The 17139-nt window shown below is 44.2% G+C and overlaps 1 protein-coding gene across 1 annotated transcript in view; it reads left to right on the forward strand.

The window, feature by feature from the left end:
• Nucleotides 1-17139, forward strand: part of F13A1 (coagulation factor XIII A chain) — a 114101-nt gene that overhangs the window by 76249 nt on the left and 20713 nt on the right. Inside the window, exons 9-11 of the mRNA XM_048508500.1 lie at nt 4439-4542; nt 10898-10986; nt 16777-16930. Of these exons, the coding sequence (XP_048364457.1) occupies nt 4439-4542; nt 10898-10986; nt 16777-16930 (347 nt within the window). The remainder of the gene's footprint in view (nt 1-4438; nt 4543-10897; nt 10987-16776; nt 16931-17139) is intronic.

Consider the following 17139-nt stretch of genomic DNA (forward strand, 5'->3'; position numbering starts at 1 on the left):
GAAGCCTGCTAGAAGACCTTGGGTCAGTCACAATTCTCTGAATTCTCTCAGTCCCACCTACCTCCCAAGATGTCTGTTGTGCAAGGGGAAGGAGTTTGTAAACTGCCTTGAGTCTCCTTACAGGAAAGAAAGACGGAATATAAATCCAAACTCTTCTTCTTCTACTCCTACAGTGGCGAAAATAAGTAGGGTCAAACAAGCATGGAAAACGTTATGGAATTCAGACTAACTATTTCACCACTTTCATCACTAAGTTTAGGGTACTTTTTAAAAGAAGTGTTTTGGCAAAACATATCCTGTTTTCATTAATTACTTCTGCTGAAGTTGGAACCAAAGTTGATAAATATTTAAAATTGGGCAAATTTTCCAGTTTTCTAATGTTTTGAGTGAGTAATTTCAAAGTAACGCAAAGATTTTGCATTTGGAATGTGAAGTTTTAAACTCAGAACTGAAAATTTGAACTATCTCATACAAAATGTTTAGACTTCTTAGCGTCCGAGATTTTTTGGGGGGTGGGGAAAGCTTGAAATATGAAATTTTATGAGCTGTCTTTTGTCAGATACTAATTAGCATTGCATGTTATGTGTCAAATGCAGTCAAATATCAAATGTCATTGCATTTTTATATCAAAATCCATGATAAATCATGTCAGTTAAGGGTAAATGCTGTTGCATGCCAGTGACCATAAAATACTGTGAAATATGATTATGCCAGTTTTTTGTAAACTATTTTTGTAGAATGCTGGGTTCTCTAGAAGCATTAAGTGTTCCTCAATGAGAAGAAAACCTACAAGACAGCTTGCTTCTCCTTATGTGCACCCATAGGGGAATGTTGAGCATACTCCAAACATATGTTTAGTTCATACTATGTGACGGTGAAGCTCAAAACTGTTCTATGTGAACTGAGCATGTAACCTATGGCAATTCCCTGATTCCCCTACAACGCAAAGGGATTCTGTGGCAGATGTGTGGAAATTCCTTGGCAGGCTAGTCAAGGGAAAAAGAAAAAAAAATGTCAAAACTACTCTCAGCTATCAGTTCTGCCAAATGCTGCATATCGCTCAAACGTCAGCCGTGAAAAACTGCGCAATATCAACTGCCAGATACCAAACAGGAAAAATCAAATCCCATTCGGTATCAAATGCAGCTTTTCACCCATCCGAGGATCTTCATCGTCGAAATGTGTACAGGAAAGCTTTGAGGAGAATAATGGCGAGCAAATTAATTTCTGTTCCAGCTCTGACGGTACTACTCACGACAGTCCTGTCTATTTATGTGTCTGTGCTGCTTTTAATATTCTGCTCTGACTAGGCTGTGGAGTGAATAGCTGCTGAATTCATGTCAGGAAGGTTTTAAGTGCCCTCGGGAATGCGATCGCCGCAGTGGTTCCTCCCTGTCAGGACTGGTCTTCAAAACTCACCCTGAAAACTCGTTTCTGATCCAACAGCCACCACTAGTGAGGCTCTGCAAGAGCTATTGAATATGGAGCTTGCCCAACAGCATCAAAAATTCATGCAGCGTGCCAATCTTTTCTTGAATAATTCTCCTTTTCCTGTTGCCCTGCTTCATTAACTCGCCTAACTGACAAGTTTCTTTTTCATTCCGGCTTTCATTTCAGCTTCGAAATGCCTTGTCAAACAAGCCTCAGATCCCGCTGACTTCTCTCGTTTTCCTTTCCTCCACCTGTTATTAATGAAACAGCCAGAGCTTAACAATCCTCATATTTGCTGAGACATTATCTCTAATATTATTAGCATTGAGGAGTCATGGCTTCATTAATGTAATTATCTTTTTATCAGTTGGCAGGCAACGGATAACTTTTTAAAAGGATATTTCCTTCCTTTTTGTCTTTTGCTCCTGTGGATTATCTAGCAAGGTAGTCAATATTAGAAATACACAGTGAACTGGTGGGGTTTGACACCATGTTATCGGCAAAAAATAGCAGAGGCTTGAAGTAACTACTGATGAAGTTGGAAGAGAAAGTGTCAAATCAAGATGACAGCTGAACATCACGAAAATGAAAGTTATCATTAGAGAGGAATTACACAACTTTAAGGTTGACAATGAGGATACTGAAATTTTTCAAGACTCTCTATTCTTTGGCTCCATCACCATCCAAAAAGGAGACTGCAACCAAGAAATGAGGAGGTTAAGGCTGGGAAGGTTCTTGCAGAGGTTTCCAATCAAAAACAAAACATCTGAAAAACACTCAAATTAAATTTTTAATGAAATTAATAAATGAACCAGCTAAATTCATAAGACAAATCAAGGAGAGGCTGTGGCCTAGTGACAGAACATCTGTTTTTTATGCAACAAGTCCAGTCTGCTGGATCTCCAGTTAAAGGGTCAGGCAGGACGTAAAGTGAAAAATCTCTACCTGAGACCCTGGAGAGCTGTTACCAGTCAGAATAGGCAATACTGATCTTGATAGGCCAAAAGTCTGTTTTGTCATAAGGCATCTGTATGAGTTCATGGGATCACTCCAGCTCAGCAACCCAGATACCTCTTGAATAAACATCTTCTTGAAGAGACACAAGAATGAACCACAAGAAACGTTCTCAGTAGGGCACCACTATCAAGAGGTCTGGATTGCCTTTCATAATGGTACAGACAGCCTATGCAGGGCCTCCCCCAGACAATTTGAAGATGAGGAAGGACCTTGTGGAAGGAGGCATTCCATTAGATCCTCTGCCTTGCCTTGACATGAAAATACTGTAGATAGGTTCAGAGGTGGCTCAATTGACTGAATGTGCTTGTGGATGCAATTATGGATGACAGTGAAAGGGGAAGAAGAGGAGCACTGAGCTCTGTGGTGGTGGGGGGCACAAAGAAGAAGAAAAAGAAGTTGGATTTATCCCCTGGTCTTCTCAACAGTAAGGAGTCTCAAAGTGGTTTACAAACTTTGCCCCTTCCTCTCCCCACTGCAGGGACCTTGTGAGGTAGGTGGGGCTGAGAGAATTCTGAGAGAACTGTGATTAGCTCAGGGTCACCCAGCAGGCTTCATGTGAAGAAGTGGGGAACCAAACCCAGTTCTCTAGATTAGAGTTCTCCAGATTAAACCATGCTGGTTCCAGCCAGTGGCAACATTGATTCAGGTCAGATATTCAGCTGATGCTGGTCATTCTTCATTACTGTACAGATGGAGTCTAGAACAGGAATATCATATCTTGTTGGGGCAAGCAAATAAATCATTCTCACCCCTCTCTGTCGGAATAATACCGGAACAGGGGCACATAGCCAAATATCTTGAATTATTAACTGAACCCCAATAGAGATGGATTATCACAAGGGCCAGATCAAATACCTTCCCATCGGCCATTACAAAGTGTCGTTACTTATCCATCCCTCTCCAGGATTGGGTTTGTCCACACTGTAAAAATCAAGTGGAGACTCTTGCTCACATTATTCTTGACTGTTTGAGATATGTGGGCATTAGGAATTTCTCTCCCAGACTGGCCCTAGACAAATCTGAAAGTGACTCTGACTGTTCTGTTGTGGAGCTTCTGTTAAACAACACAGATGTCATGCTCTTGGAAAAAGTAGCAAAATTTATTTTACAAGTGACAGAACTTTCTAAGTAATGTATACTGCTATATACAGTCTTCCTGTCTGCGCTTTGAATGTACTCTTGATTTGTATTTCAAAAATGTCTGGCAATGCTCTAGAACCTATTTTTAAATGCTAAATAAAGGTTGTTGTTGTTGTTGTGGTGGTGGTGGTGGTGGTGGAGTATATGTTATGCAGTGCAATCTGGACATTGCCTCTACTGCTAGAATTGAGCTGTCGTATCTCCTTTGCTGGGTCCGTGCTTCAGGCCTAGCACAAAAATATCTCATTGAGGCCTTAGACTGGGTTCTAGCAGTTTCCTGACTCATAGCAACAGCCGCAAAAAGCCTTCCAAATGCTTTACCCAGTTATGTACATCTCTGCCATGCACTGGGAGGGGCTTTTGCTTACCAGTGGTAGCCCATATTTAAGATAGTGGCTTGAAAAAACACACCAAAAGTTGTTCCTGAGGCATAGTGGTGAGTTCCAACAGCTGACTCAACGTGCATTAGGCTTTTTTCTTTACATTGAAATAATAACCACAAGACTAGTTAATATTACAAATCAGACCTCCAAGGAGCTAGACTTACTCCATGAGGAGGAACAAACGATGTTGTTGAAGGATATATGGCACATCTTAAAACATTATTATTCTATGCTGTTCTAGTGATGTCACTACACTATTAGATGAAAAATAGATATACTTGGAATACATCAAAGTGTGGTCCTAATGAACTGCCCTGCTATGTCTTGGTATAAATAGCTGTGCTTATTTCCCTGAAATGTCAATCAGCTATTCATGGCCCTGCTGTAATGAAGAATAAATATGCTCCTTTGCTTTGATGCTAATGTTGCAGCTTGAAAGTTTAATGGTCTCATTTTCTTCTGTGAAGGAATTACCATTGCTGGAATGAGGCTTGGATGGCCAGACCTGACCTTCCTGTCGGCTTTGGTGGATGGCAGGCTGTGGACAGCACTCCCCAAGAAAACAGCGACGGTGGGCTCCTCATTCTACTCATACTACATGACAGACTGTGTTAATTCCATTTTAAATTGATTTCATGTAGCAGAATAACACTGTAGCATATGCCTTCCAGAACGGAAGAGTGATCCATACAAGAGAGGCAGTAGGATCAGGACAGTTATAAAGAATAAGTCATAGAATGATTTTTTAAAAATGCTCTAAAACATGGTGTCGAAATGGCTCTCGCGGATGTATTTCTGTGGAAAGATACGCATGTGTCTTTCTATCACAAGTTCATTCTGCAAACGAAAAATCCAGAAAACCTGTTCAAAAATATACGTTTATTACCATTTTACAAATGAATTATGTTATCACAGGTGCTGCAAACATACGAGTATATGTTCAGGTTCATGCAGAGAATTAACTTACATGCTTGCAAGGATTACCAGTGTCATATGCCCTTGCCCATGTAACCCTAGCGCCGTTTGACACTGCTGGCCTTTGTCCTAGTACATCAGGTACCTCTAGGAATTGCTGGAAACTCTGTGGTTTTACCAGTTTCCAGCAATTCATAGAACTACCCACTGTCACTTCTAGGCTGTATCCATTAGTGACATATCAATGTTGCCAATGTCACATGCTCCCAATGTCCCATCCTTTTAGCCCTCCCACTGGTTGCCAGCTTGGCAATCATAGTACTTGTACAGGGAGTGGAAAACTGAAATCTTTTACTGAGGCCATTTCTGCATGGCCAGAGGCAGCGGCTTCCCACCGGCTTAAATGAAGCCGGTGGAGAGTCGGGACCATTTGCACGGTCCTGTATGGGCAGTCCCGACGCTGCCGCTGCCCGCAGGGGTGGCTCCGCATGAAGCCACCCAAGGTGTGTGCGAGGGACTTACCTTGCCTTCCTGTGCAGCTCCGGGTAGCTGGAAAGACACGCCCATGCTTCCCTCCGACCCCTGGGGGTCAGAGGGCAGTATGGGTGTGTCTTTCCAGCCGGCTGGAGCTGCACAGGAAAGCAAGGTAAGTCCCTCACACACACCGGAGGGACCAAAAGTGGTGCCCTCACGCCAGTACTGTTCGCACTGCACCGGCGCGAAGACGCCACTTTAGAAAAACCTCGCTCGGGGAGCATGGTTTGGAAGTGGCGCCTTTGCGCTGCTTGGGCGGGCCCTGCTGTGCGAACAGCACCCCAGGGATGGTGTTTTTACCATCCCTAGGGTGCTATTTTCCACCCATGCAGAAACAGCCAGAGAGAGGTAGCGGCGAGTAGTGTGTTTAGCATGAAAAGGTGCTTAGGGACTGGACTTAAAAGTTTAAAAAGAACTATAGAGTTTATTGAGGGATGTAGTACAATAATAGGGAGGGAGAAACCTTTCCTAAACAAATACTAACATTAAATTAAATCACAGATAGGATATCCGAGCAAAACAATATCACAAACGGGTAGTACTAACAAACAGAGCTCCTCCAGTTTGGAGGAAAAGTTACTTTTAAGCTAGAGTGTAAATGTGGGGATAATGCGGAATAGGACAGAGGAGAAGAGGGTCAGTTCGAGCAAAGATGCGCAGTCTTCCAGGTGTGAGGCCCGGCAGAGAGAAGCTAAATGCCAGATGTTTGTGTAATGCAATATGGGTTGGAAATGGAGGAGATGCCTTTCCTAATCTGTGCAGTGACTCGCGTGGAAGAACGGAAGTTGAAGCCAAGGTCAGACTCTTGATTCACACTCGAATTCCTGGCTAAAGTCAGGCTGTTCTGGGGCCTCAGGATAACATAGGGTCTTTTTGGAACACAAAGAGCCGATAGAGGAATGGCTTGGGAATTGAGACAATTATGGGAGAGAACTATATAACCAGAAGTGGCCTAACATAATTGCTGAGGAAGGGCAGGACACCAGGGAGTGTCTTGAGGGAATTACTGGGGAGTGGTACAAAGGCATATTTTCATCCTGCAGGCATGACACTGAGTCATACCTATGGCAGGAATTTGGGGACAGTGAGAAGCTTTGATTCAAAGGTTCCCAGCTGTCACAAGGCCCATAAGATCCAAAATGCATTAGTGATCAGTGATTGCGTTCCCTCTGAAGTGCAAGATAGAAAGTGGCATCTTCATCTTCTGGCCTGGTGTGGTTTGGTGGCTTCCGTCCTGTTGGAACACTTATTATCTTGTCTTTGACATGGTTCTTTTAGCATGATTGCAAGATCCATTGTGAGCCTCAGAACATGGCATTTTCTCCCCATGCTTGAGGTGCGGGGGCCGGGACTGGCTCACAATGTTACACACACGGGATGTACATTCAGGCTGGGAGTGAGGAGTGTGCGGATGAAAGTGCAGGAGGCTGGCAAGAATGATATAGCAAAGCAAAATATTAGAATCTGTTCATCCGATTAGACAGATTTACAGCCCCAACTTGGGGAGGGGTGATCCAAAAGGGCTTGAGGGAGCGGTGCTGCCTTGAACTGGCACATTTGCCCTCCCCAAGGTGCTGGTGGAGGAGGCAGATGTGCTGGTGGCCACTGGCGTCCCTACTGGTTGCCAGTGTGGGTGGGTGTGGCAGGGCATTTCTGGGGGTGGAGCCAATGTTAGATGGTGCCCACCTGGGGTTTAAGGCTGGGAACATGGCACCCTGGTCCTGTAAGCCCTACATAAGAACATAAGAACTTAAGAACAAGCCAGCTGGATCAGACCAAAGTCCATCTAGTCCAGCTCTCTGCTACTCGCAGTGGCCCACCAGGTGCCTTTGGGAGCTCACATGTAGGATGTGAAAGCAATGGCCTTCTGCTGCTGCTGCTCCTGAGCACCTGGTCTGCTAAGGCATTTGCAATCTGAGATCAAGGAGGATCAAGATTGGTAGCCATAGATTGACTTCTCCTCCATAAATCTGTCCAAGCCCTTTTTAAAGCTATCCAGGTTAGTGGCCATCACCACCGCCTGTGGCAGCATATTCCAAACACCAATCACACGTTGTGTGAAGAAGTGTTTCCTTTTATTAGTCCTAATTCTTCCCCCCAGCATTTTCAATGAATGCCCCCTGGTTCTAGTATTGTGAGAAAGAGAGAAAAATTTCTCTCTGTCAACATTTTCTACCCCATGCATTATTTTGTAGACTTCAATCATATCCCCCCTCAGCCGCCTCCTCTCCAAACTAAAGAGTCCCAAACGCTGCAGCCTCTCCTCATAGGGAAGGTGCTCCAGTCCCTCAATCATCCTTGTTGCCCTTCTCTGCACTTTTTCTATCTCCTCAATATCCTTTTTGAGATGCGGCGACCAGAACTGGACACAGTACCCCAGAGGACCTTCAGGACCTCCAGAGGACCTCCAGAGAACCTCTAGTACTACAGAGGACCTTCTGGTGGCAGGATAATTTATTTGTGTTTTTTGCTACCCGTGCTGCCGGAAAGCCCTCTTGGAAGTAGCTGGGGTGGCGTTGCAGCAGCACTGTGTCCCTCTGCCAAGGGCCTTGGGTGGGGCTGTAAGAATAAAACTTTACATGCTCTAAGAATATTTTTAAAATAGTTTTCCAGATTAGGTAAAAAATAATGCAGACCATTAAATCCATCTTGAGCCTCAGTGAGAAAGGCTGACTACAAATGATTTAAATAAATAAATAAACCTTAGTTGACTAATTAAGACAGAATTTCTCACAAAATAAACCATGGATAAAATATTAAATTAAGTGAATCACAATTTAACACGTAGCATATAGCTATAATTTTAATTTGAAACAAGGAAGAAAAACTTCAAAGCAGTTGACATGTCCAATTAACGTAGCGACAATATCTGCCCAAAATGAATTCACCTTTGAAATAGGTTCAGCAATATTAGAACATTCATTAACAGAGAACAAAAATGTGCATCATTTTGTACTGCATTTGTCACACTTTGAATAACCTTTCCTGTTTTGTCCATGCAAAATTGTCTTCTCCGTCCCACACTAGTGCCTAGATTTGGAAAAAAGGTTTGTGGTGGTTGTCTATTTCTTGTCCTAACGGGACTAGTGTAGTCAATATAAAAGGGTGATAGAAGTTTGTTGTTTTATTTTTCATGGTAGGACTGTAGAAACTTGATCAGGAATCTTCCTTTATTATACAAAAGCTAGTGAATCTTAATTGTTGCAGAGACAGACAAGACTGAATAGTTAGAACCTAATAGTAAACAATTAGACCATTTCACTCTGCAAAATAATGCCCAGCTTCTTGTCCTAGAGGCGTAGCTCCAAGGGTATGGGGGGCACAACGTACCGGGCATGTGCCTCTGTGGGGGTGTGGCATGGGCATTCCTGTGGCATGGCGTGACGTTCCAGGGCGGGGGTGGAGGAAGCACCAGGGCACCGGGTGCTTTTCCCCCTTGCTATGTCTCTATCTTGACAGCAGGGATAATTAGCAGTGCCGTGCGATCCATTTCAATCACTGAAGAATGTTCAATGGACTTCATAAGAACATGAGAACAGTCTTGCTGAATCAACTGAAGGACTATCGAGTCCACCATTTTGTTTCTCTGGGGAACCAGATGCCTCTGGGAAACTCACAAGAAGTGCATGAAAGTAGCAGCTGTCCCCATTCTTTTTCATTTGTCCCATATTATTCAGAGGTACACTCAGGGCTAGTTTTCGGGTTTCAGGGGTCACTAAAGTATGTAGGATAGCCCAGGCTAGACTGATTAGTGCATGTTGCTAGTGTCTCTGCCAGGGCTCTCAGGAGAACTGCTACTGTGTATCACCTGTACATCCTTCCACAAAGCTACTGGGTAGCCTGTACAGCCAGGAGTATGTATGGTGCAATACTCACAGGCCAATGGATAGGGGAAAGAGGCCCCAGTGGCAGCCTGGCAGTCGTGGCCCCTGACCGAAACCTCGGGCGCTGTTGGTTGCCCCACCTTGATATGGTGATGCCAGCCCTGGATATGCTACCTGTGAACATGAAGATTTAATTTAGCTTTCAAGTCTAATTGTGGAATAAAGATTCAGTTTCAAACCTTTCCACAGGTCGTTTGAATTTTGGGAATCTTCAAATCTCTGCAGTCCAAACATATGGCTAGCATTAAAGCACACAGGAAGTCACTCTGCCATAAAATATACTCTTAGATCTCCCATTAAATCTTTATCTTTGTGTCCTGGAGTTCCAAAACAACTTTAGATTCTAAGGCCAGAAAGACCACAGAACAGTTTTACTGAGTAGTGGTCATTGCACTAATTGCAGATGGATTCTGAGCAAATTATAATTGGGATGTTCTTTTGTAATGATACCTTACGGATCATGTTGGTTTTAATGAGATTTTATTTTTGCTGCCTGAGAGAGGAAAATTAATTTTATGCGTATGTCTTGCTGTCAAATGTCTGCTCCACGTGTTTGTAAATTTGATATGTATTGACTCTGCTTTAATTATGTAACCTTTCAGTAACTTTGTTTTTTGCAGTCGCTCACGGCTGACAGCTTGTCTCTCTTCCCTACTGAAATAAAGCCTACATGTTGTTCCTCTCTTTAGCTGTGCCTGCAGCTCCTTTTCCTTCTTTGTTGCCTTCCTTCCTGAAATGTTAGAGTGTAAGATCCCCGGGACAAGGTCCTGTCTTCCTGTACTTTGTGAAATGCTATGCATGTTGATGATGCTACAACATTAATAATAGTGTTTAGAAGTTCCCAGACAAGAACGGATACCACAAATCTGGCTCCTGGCTAAGAGTAGTGGTGGGAGTAGCAAAGGGGGAAAGGATGGTGGTACCCTGTGCATGTTTCCACCAGTAGTGGGCTGCGCTGTCCCCAGTGGCCTCACCCTCTTGGTTGGAAGTCAGTGAGGTCCCCTGAACAGGCCAATGGCTGATGGACACCGATCAGAAGGTAGTTCCCAGCATGAGGGTGGGAGAAAGAGGTGAGGAAAGGCTCCCTGCATAAGCCTACTAAGGCAGCTCTCTTTAAAAGTCTCTGAAGGTCCAAGCCTGATTTGTCAGCCAGGCTTCCAAGAAGTTTTTTAAATCTTAAATCTTAAACCAGTTGCTCTCCCCACCCCATTGATCTCCTAACACATAGATTGGGTGGCCAGAAGGTCAGCTGCTCCCATCATTCCCTGCTCATGTCATGCCAAGGACAGAAGAATGTCTATTCCAGAGGTGTCCAACTCTGGCGCTTCAGATGTTCATGGACTACAATTCCCACCAGCCCCTGGTGGTATGGCCAATTGCAGGGGCTGGTGGGAATTGTAGTCCCTGAATATCTGAAGTGGCAGGGTTGGCTTCTATTCAATGGCCTGATTTCCTCACTATCGTGTGCCCATGGCATCTTTCTCTTCTCTCTCTTTGATTTCTGGCTGGTTCCTTCTTTGGATATAAATATGGATGGGAGGGTTCCAGAAGAATAAAAACTTATGTCCTATTTATCTGCTGTCCATATTTCAGGCATGTACCGGTGTGGTCCAGCTTCAGTCCAAGCCATTAAACATGGGCATGTCTGCTTCCAGTTTGATTCTCCTTTCATTTTTGCGGAGGTATGCGTCTGTATAAGATATTGGATTGTAATTATTGACTGTTGTGACCCTCCCTGAGCCCTGTGGGGATAGGGCGGGATATAAATATGAAATACATTGAAAAAAAATCTTCTCTGAATAGCACTGTAGGGAACCATGATTGAGACTCCAACCATGATTTAATACATATAATCATATAATATCATGTCACCTATTTAAATTAAGCAGCATGGTCAGTATTATTACTATTTATCTATGTCTTAGGTGTGGTATAGAAACTCTGCAATATGATCCTTGCCTTAGAAACTTACAGTGCAATCCAAAACAGAGTTACACCCTTCAAAATCCATTGAAGTTAGTGGGCTTAAAAAGATTTAACTCTGCTTAGGACTGCACTGTTGGACTTTGTACCGAGCTTGTTGGAACAGTGGTGAGGGTGAAGAGAACAGGACCTCATATAGCAGGGACTAGAACTGGATTCTCTAATCTCTCCTATCCTCTAATCTAAAGAACTGGGTTTGATTCCCCACTCCTCCACATGAAGGTGTCCTTGGGCCAGTCACAGTTCTCTCAGGACTCTCTTAGCCCACAGAGAGGCAGGCAATGACAAACCACCTCCAAACATCTCTTGCCTTGAAAACCCGATGGGTGTGACTTGATGACATACACACAGAGGACAAGATGAGAGAAGGCTGACAACAGACCATGCATTGCTATGAGGGTTTATAAAATGGTTTGGGTGAGAAGGGATTGGAAGCATGAGTGAAGCGTGGCTAGTGGACATGGACCAGGAAATAGTTCCCAGCATGGGGGAGGGGGTAGAAGGGAGGAAAGTGACCAAGTAGGGCAGTGAAAATGAGAATGTTACCTCAAGTGTTATATGGAGCAGGAAAGCTGAGCCCAGAAATAAGGAAGGAGGCAAGATGAGACCTATTTATTTGCCAAAGTTACTAAGTTGAGCTCACTTTAAATGATTCTGTGTTGCAGCTACTGTTGTGTAGCAAATTACACTAAAGAAGACTCACAGCAACTTCGGTCTACTTTCAGATGACGTCTTTGTTATAAGTATAGTACATGTTCAAATGCATAAGCAACACAACAATACCACAAGGTATCTGAAATACAGACCCTAATAACTCTGATAAAAATCCTGTGTAATACAATAAAAATCCAAAGCAAAGATCTTGCGCAATATGATGGAAGTCCACTAAGCTAACCGGTATTACGCAGGATTTTTATCAGTGTTATTAGGGTCTGTATTTCAGAAACCTTGTGGTACTGTTGTGTTGCTTATGGATTTGGACATGTACTGTATTTATAACAAAGACTTCATCTGAAAGTAGGCAACAATTGCTGTGAGCCTTCTTCAGTGTAATTTCTATTGTGTTGTGTTGTGTGCACTGATCCCCACTTAAATCACATGGTGGACTGTTGTGTAGTAAGCCATTCATATGGAATGGCTACTGAACACTGTGGTGGGTGATTCCTCATGAATATCTTAGCACATGATAACTGCTGTTGCTATGTGGAACAATTGGAAGTAGCCTCCAGGTGGTGGCATTAGCACTTCTCATACCAAATGGCAGAGAGTTGGGCAGCTCTGACTATAAGACTAGGTCCTTAAAGGTGAAGTGCAAAATGATAGGAAACAAATACACAAGTATAAGGATGATAGTGACTAGAAGTTGACTCTAGAGATAGGCGTCCCATTGGCAGATTTTTATCCACCATGGGCCATAAAGTTTTTCCATTCTAGTGATTGCCAGTTGGGTTGGGATACCACCAGGAACGTTGGAGGGAGCAGAGGCTGCGCTAACCGGCATTAGGCAACACCAGGGCATTGCTTCCAAGAATGAACCAAGAATTGACATTGTAATGCTGCATGATATTGGTTGCATGATATTGCTCCTGCTGGACCATCAGGCTATGGGTGGGAGGTTGCCCACCATTGTAAACAACCTGGCAATGCTGTTGGAAAATCCACTGTATGGTGACCTAGAGTCGCATGGTGAGTTCTGATTTAAAAAATGGCATGGATCCAGCTATCCATGTGGAGAAAGCACACAGACTTTTCTTGCATTCCTCTCTGTTCCCACAACAACTTCTGACCCCCAGTAAGATTGTTCATGGGGTCATAAGGTATGTGCAGAGAAATAGCTGTAAGGGTCAGTGGACTAGAGCAGGGGTCTTCAAACTATGCCCCCCATATGTTCATGAACTACAAATCCCATCAGCCCTGCCACTTAGCCATGCTGGCAGGGACTGATGGGAATTGTAGTCCATGCACATCTGGAGGGCCATAGTTTGAAGACCCCTGGACTAGAGTATGAAGAGACGAGGAGATGACATCAGTCCCTCTTCTCAGTAGAGCAGCATCATTATCTTGTCGTTCTTCAGTCCCAACTTGCATGGATATTCCCCTGCATGTGTCCTTTGACCCTGTTAATGGCCTTCATGGGAGCTGAACCTAGAGGCATTTAGGACAATTCTATGCAGAGCACACCAGTCTGATTGCTGGTTAGGAAATGCAAGGAAATACCAATTACTGTAGAGTATGATGTCCAGGTCACTTCTGTGAGCACAGTGACTGGGATATCATTTTAACAGAGGCTTTCTCTGTTGGAGGAGAAAAAGACAAGAAAAGATCCATATGGAAAATAATATAATGACAGATGGTTGGAACAAACACTTCTAATGGATCACATTTGCAGAGACTGAAAGATAGATATTACAAGATATGAAGAGGAAGAATTAGAGCATTCTTAAGCAACATGTTGTAGTTCCTGACATCTTTATGGTACACGGCTGGCTCACACAGATGATCCATAGATACTTTGTCTTTCTGATTTCCTTGATTGTGGTAGCTCCCACAAAAGTCTATTCAGTATTACAGCGATCCCAGGGAGGGTATATACCTACAGTTACATGGAATACATTGCCACACAATCCATATTTCCAAGATTTTTAAAAATTATCCCTCTATTCTTCAGAGCAGAAAACTGCAATGAAAGAAATTAGAAAAGCAAGCAAGCTATCTAGCACCAGACATAGAGATTTATACCACTAGTAACCACCAAGAGAAGTGAGAAAACTGGAAGGTTCACGCTGAAAGAACTAGCCAATAAAACACCTCAGCAAAACATTTCCCCTGAAGTGGTTCTATCCTGGCTAGACTTTGGGGGTGGATCCATGTCTTTTCCTCCCCGCAAGGCCCAAATGTAATCTGTTGCTAGCAAGCCCTATTGAACAAAGCGGGGATAAATAAATATGAGTAAATCAGGTTGCACCATGCGCATTTATCAGTGGAGACGGTGAGATCAATGAGCTTGTTGGACGTTCATTTTGTACTTCACACTTGAAGCTTATATTATCACCTAGAGGGGTCCCCAGAAGACCATTAAATCCAGCATCGAAAGTTATCTAACTGCACCTCTGTAAACAAAACCAATAAGTGACTTTGTGGTGCAGTGATTAGAATTTGAACTAAGCTTGGGAGGCCAAGTTCAAACACATAACCATTCAGATGGCATGAAAACGGGTTGGATCATCTCATCTGCAGATGCAAAGATCGCATAATAGCCACACAGGTCAGAAGGCTGGAGTCAGGGGTGGTAAGGGGGCAAAATCGTCCTCTCCTTTTTCTTCTGGCCGCAGAGCCATTCTGACAGAACAGGGGGGAAGCAAAGAATGATTTCCTCCCCTTCCCTCTCACTGCTGCAGCTTCCTGTCTTGCATGACTATTATTTCACATAGATCCTGCCATGTTATAAGAATAATAGTTCCCAGGATTAGAAAACAGAATTGAAGGGAGGAGAATGTTTAGAAGATTCTAAGTCCTATGAGGAAAGATGGAGAATTTGGGAATGTTTAGTCTGGAGAAGAGGAGATTGAGCGGGGGGAGGGGGGGGGAGGAGGACATCATTGCTCTCTAAGTATTTAAAGCAGTGGTGGGATCCAAAAATTTCAGTAACAGGTTCCCATGGTGGTGGGATTCAAACGATGACGTAGCGCCAATGGGGCTGGGCGGGGCATTCCGGGAGCGTGGTCAGGCATTCCAGGGACAGGGCATTCCTGGGTGGGGCTGTGGCAAGGACACAGCCGCTGCGCCAGTCCTTGGGCTGGAAACAAATGCACGCAGGCGCAGGCTGCCACGCACGCCGGTGCACCTCCTGCTAGACTGCTTCAAGTTCTGTGCACTACTGCTGAGAGGAGGGGTGTAACTAAGGCAAAAATCACGTGGCAAAATTGCCAATTAGTAACCCCCTCTCGGCACATACAAATAATTAGTAACCTACTCTCGGGAACCTGTGAGAACCTGCTGGATCCCACCTCTTGATTTAAAGGTCTATCACTTAGAGGAGGGCAGCATAGGATACGACTCGCAATAATGCATACAAATACAGGCAGAAAGGTTCTGACTGGATATTAGGAAAAAACTTTTTCCAGTAAGAAATGTGCAACTCTTACTACTTGGGGAGCTGTGAGCTGTCCCTCATTGGCAGTCTTTAAACAGCAGCTGGATTAACACTTGTCTGGGGTGCTTCAGGCTGATCCTGCATTGAGCAGGGGGTTGGACTCGATGGCCTTCCAACTCTGTAATTCTGTGGGACTAATTTGCAATTTTCAGTGCTTCCTGTTAGGGAATTGTGGGATCCAACCTGATTTGCTCAGATTGTGCATGTCCCAGAAACATCAGTTTTGGGAAGGAACATACTGGGGAAGGGGGAAAGAATGATGGGAGCATGATTAGAGCATGATGTTGTACTTGTGCTCCAAATGATGAACTTCCCTATGGAAGCAGCCACTGAATTATCCAGTCATCCCTAACATAGAAACCCAGTGGAAATACTGACTCCCAGAACAGGCTGACTGGGTGGAGATAAGGCTAAGCCATGAATCATAATGTCAGAAGAACTGTACCCATGATTAAGGTGACCAGATTTTCACCTTTTTAAACTGGGACGCTGGCGCGTGTGCACGCAGCCGCACAAACGCACTGCCTTTTGGGCGCTCCCCGGTTCCCCGTCCTGTGACAGGACGGGAAACTGGGGAGCACCCCAAAAGGCAGTGCACTCCTGCGGCCGCGTGCATGGGAGGCTGCCGCACTGCCTTCTGGGGCTCTCCCCTGTTTCCCGCCCTGTGACAGGGCGGGAAACCGGGAGCGCCCCAGAAGGCAGTGTGGCAGCCTTCCAAAAATCAGGAGATTTGAAAAAACCTGCGGGACATGGGACAAATTGCTTAAAAGCAGGACTATCCCGCCAAAAGCGGGACGTCTGGTCACTATGCCCATGATGCACTGGAGTATGGAGCAACATAACTAGAGGGGGATTGGAAACATGTGTGCCAGCCTGCTCATAGTCAAGCTCACTGGCCTACCCCTCTGCTATGCACATTAGCACAACTGTTGGTACAGCTCCTGCTGCTGATCATACAAATGTAACCTCTACATGTGCCTGTCAGTACACTGCTAAAAACACTCTCTGGGGAGTAAGCCCCACTGAGTAGACTTTAGTTGGATTATGAGTTGAACTGCTTAGTATCGCACTGTAAGTTCTATGCCTAATGTGTGAAGAATGTGTATAGAAGGGGGCAAGGTCATTGGTCCTCCTCTACACTTTTTTGGCTCTCTAGATCAATGTTTATAGTGTTCAGACTCCTCTGGGACTTGTGAGACGCTTAAATTTTTGTGATTAATTTCCTTCTCACGGTGCACCTGACAGTAATTGCATGGCACATTGTGTAGGGATTTTCTCGTCTTTCATATCTTGAGTCAGTCTGTGACATAATACTTTGCCTTTATTTATTTATTAGGTTAACAGTGATGTTGTCTACTCAAAAGTCATGAAAAATGCAGAAAAGGAGGTTAAGTATGTTGACAAGACTCACATTGGGAAATTAATCCTGACCAAGGAAGTGGGTACGGATCGAAAAAAAGATGTTACTGAGCTCTACAAATTCCAAGAAGGTAATTCTGGGACAAACTTCAGTTGCTCAATCCCATAAACAAAGGTTGGGTTATAAGAAGAAGAGTTTGGATTTATATCCCCCCTTTCTCTCCTGCAGGAGACTCAAAGGGGCTTACAATCTCCTTGCCCTTCCCCCCTCACAACAAACACCCTGTGAGGTGGGTGGGGCTGAGAGAGCTCCGAGAAGCTGTGACTAGCCCAAGGTCAC

Source organism: Sphaerodactylus townsendi, linkage group LG09, assembly GCF_021028975.2.
Source record: "Sphaerodactylus townsendi isolate TG3544 linkage group LG09, MPM_Stown_v2.3, whole genome shotgun sequence".
Taxonomy (NCBI): Eukaryota; Metazoa; Chordata; class Lepidosauria; order Squamata; family Sphaerodactylidae; genus Sphaerodactylus; species Sphaerodactylus townsendi.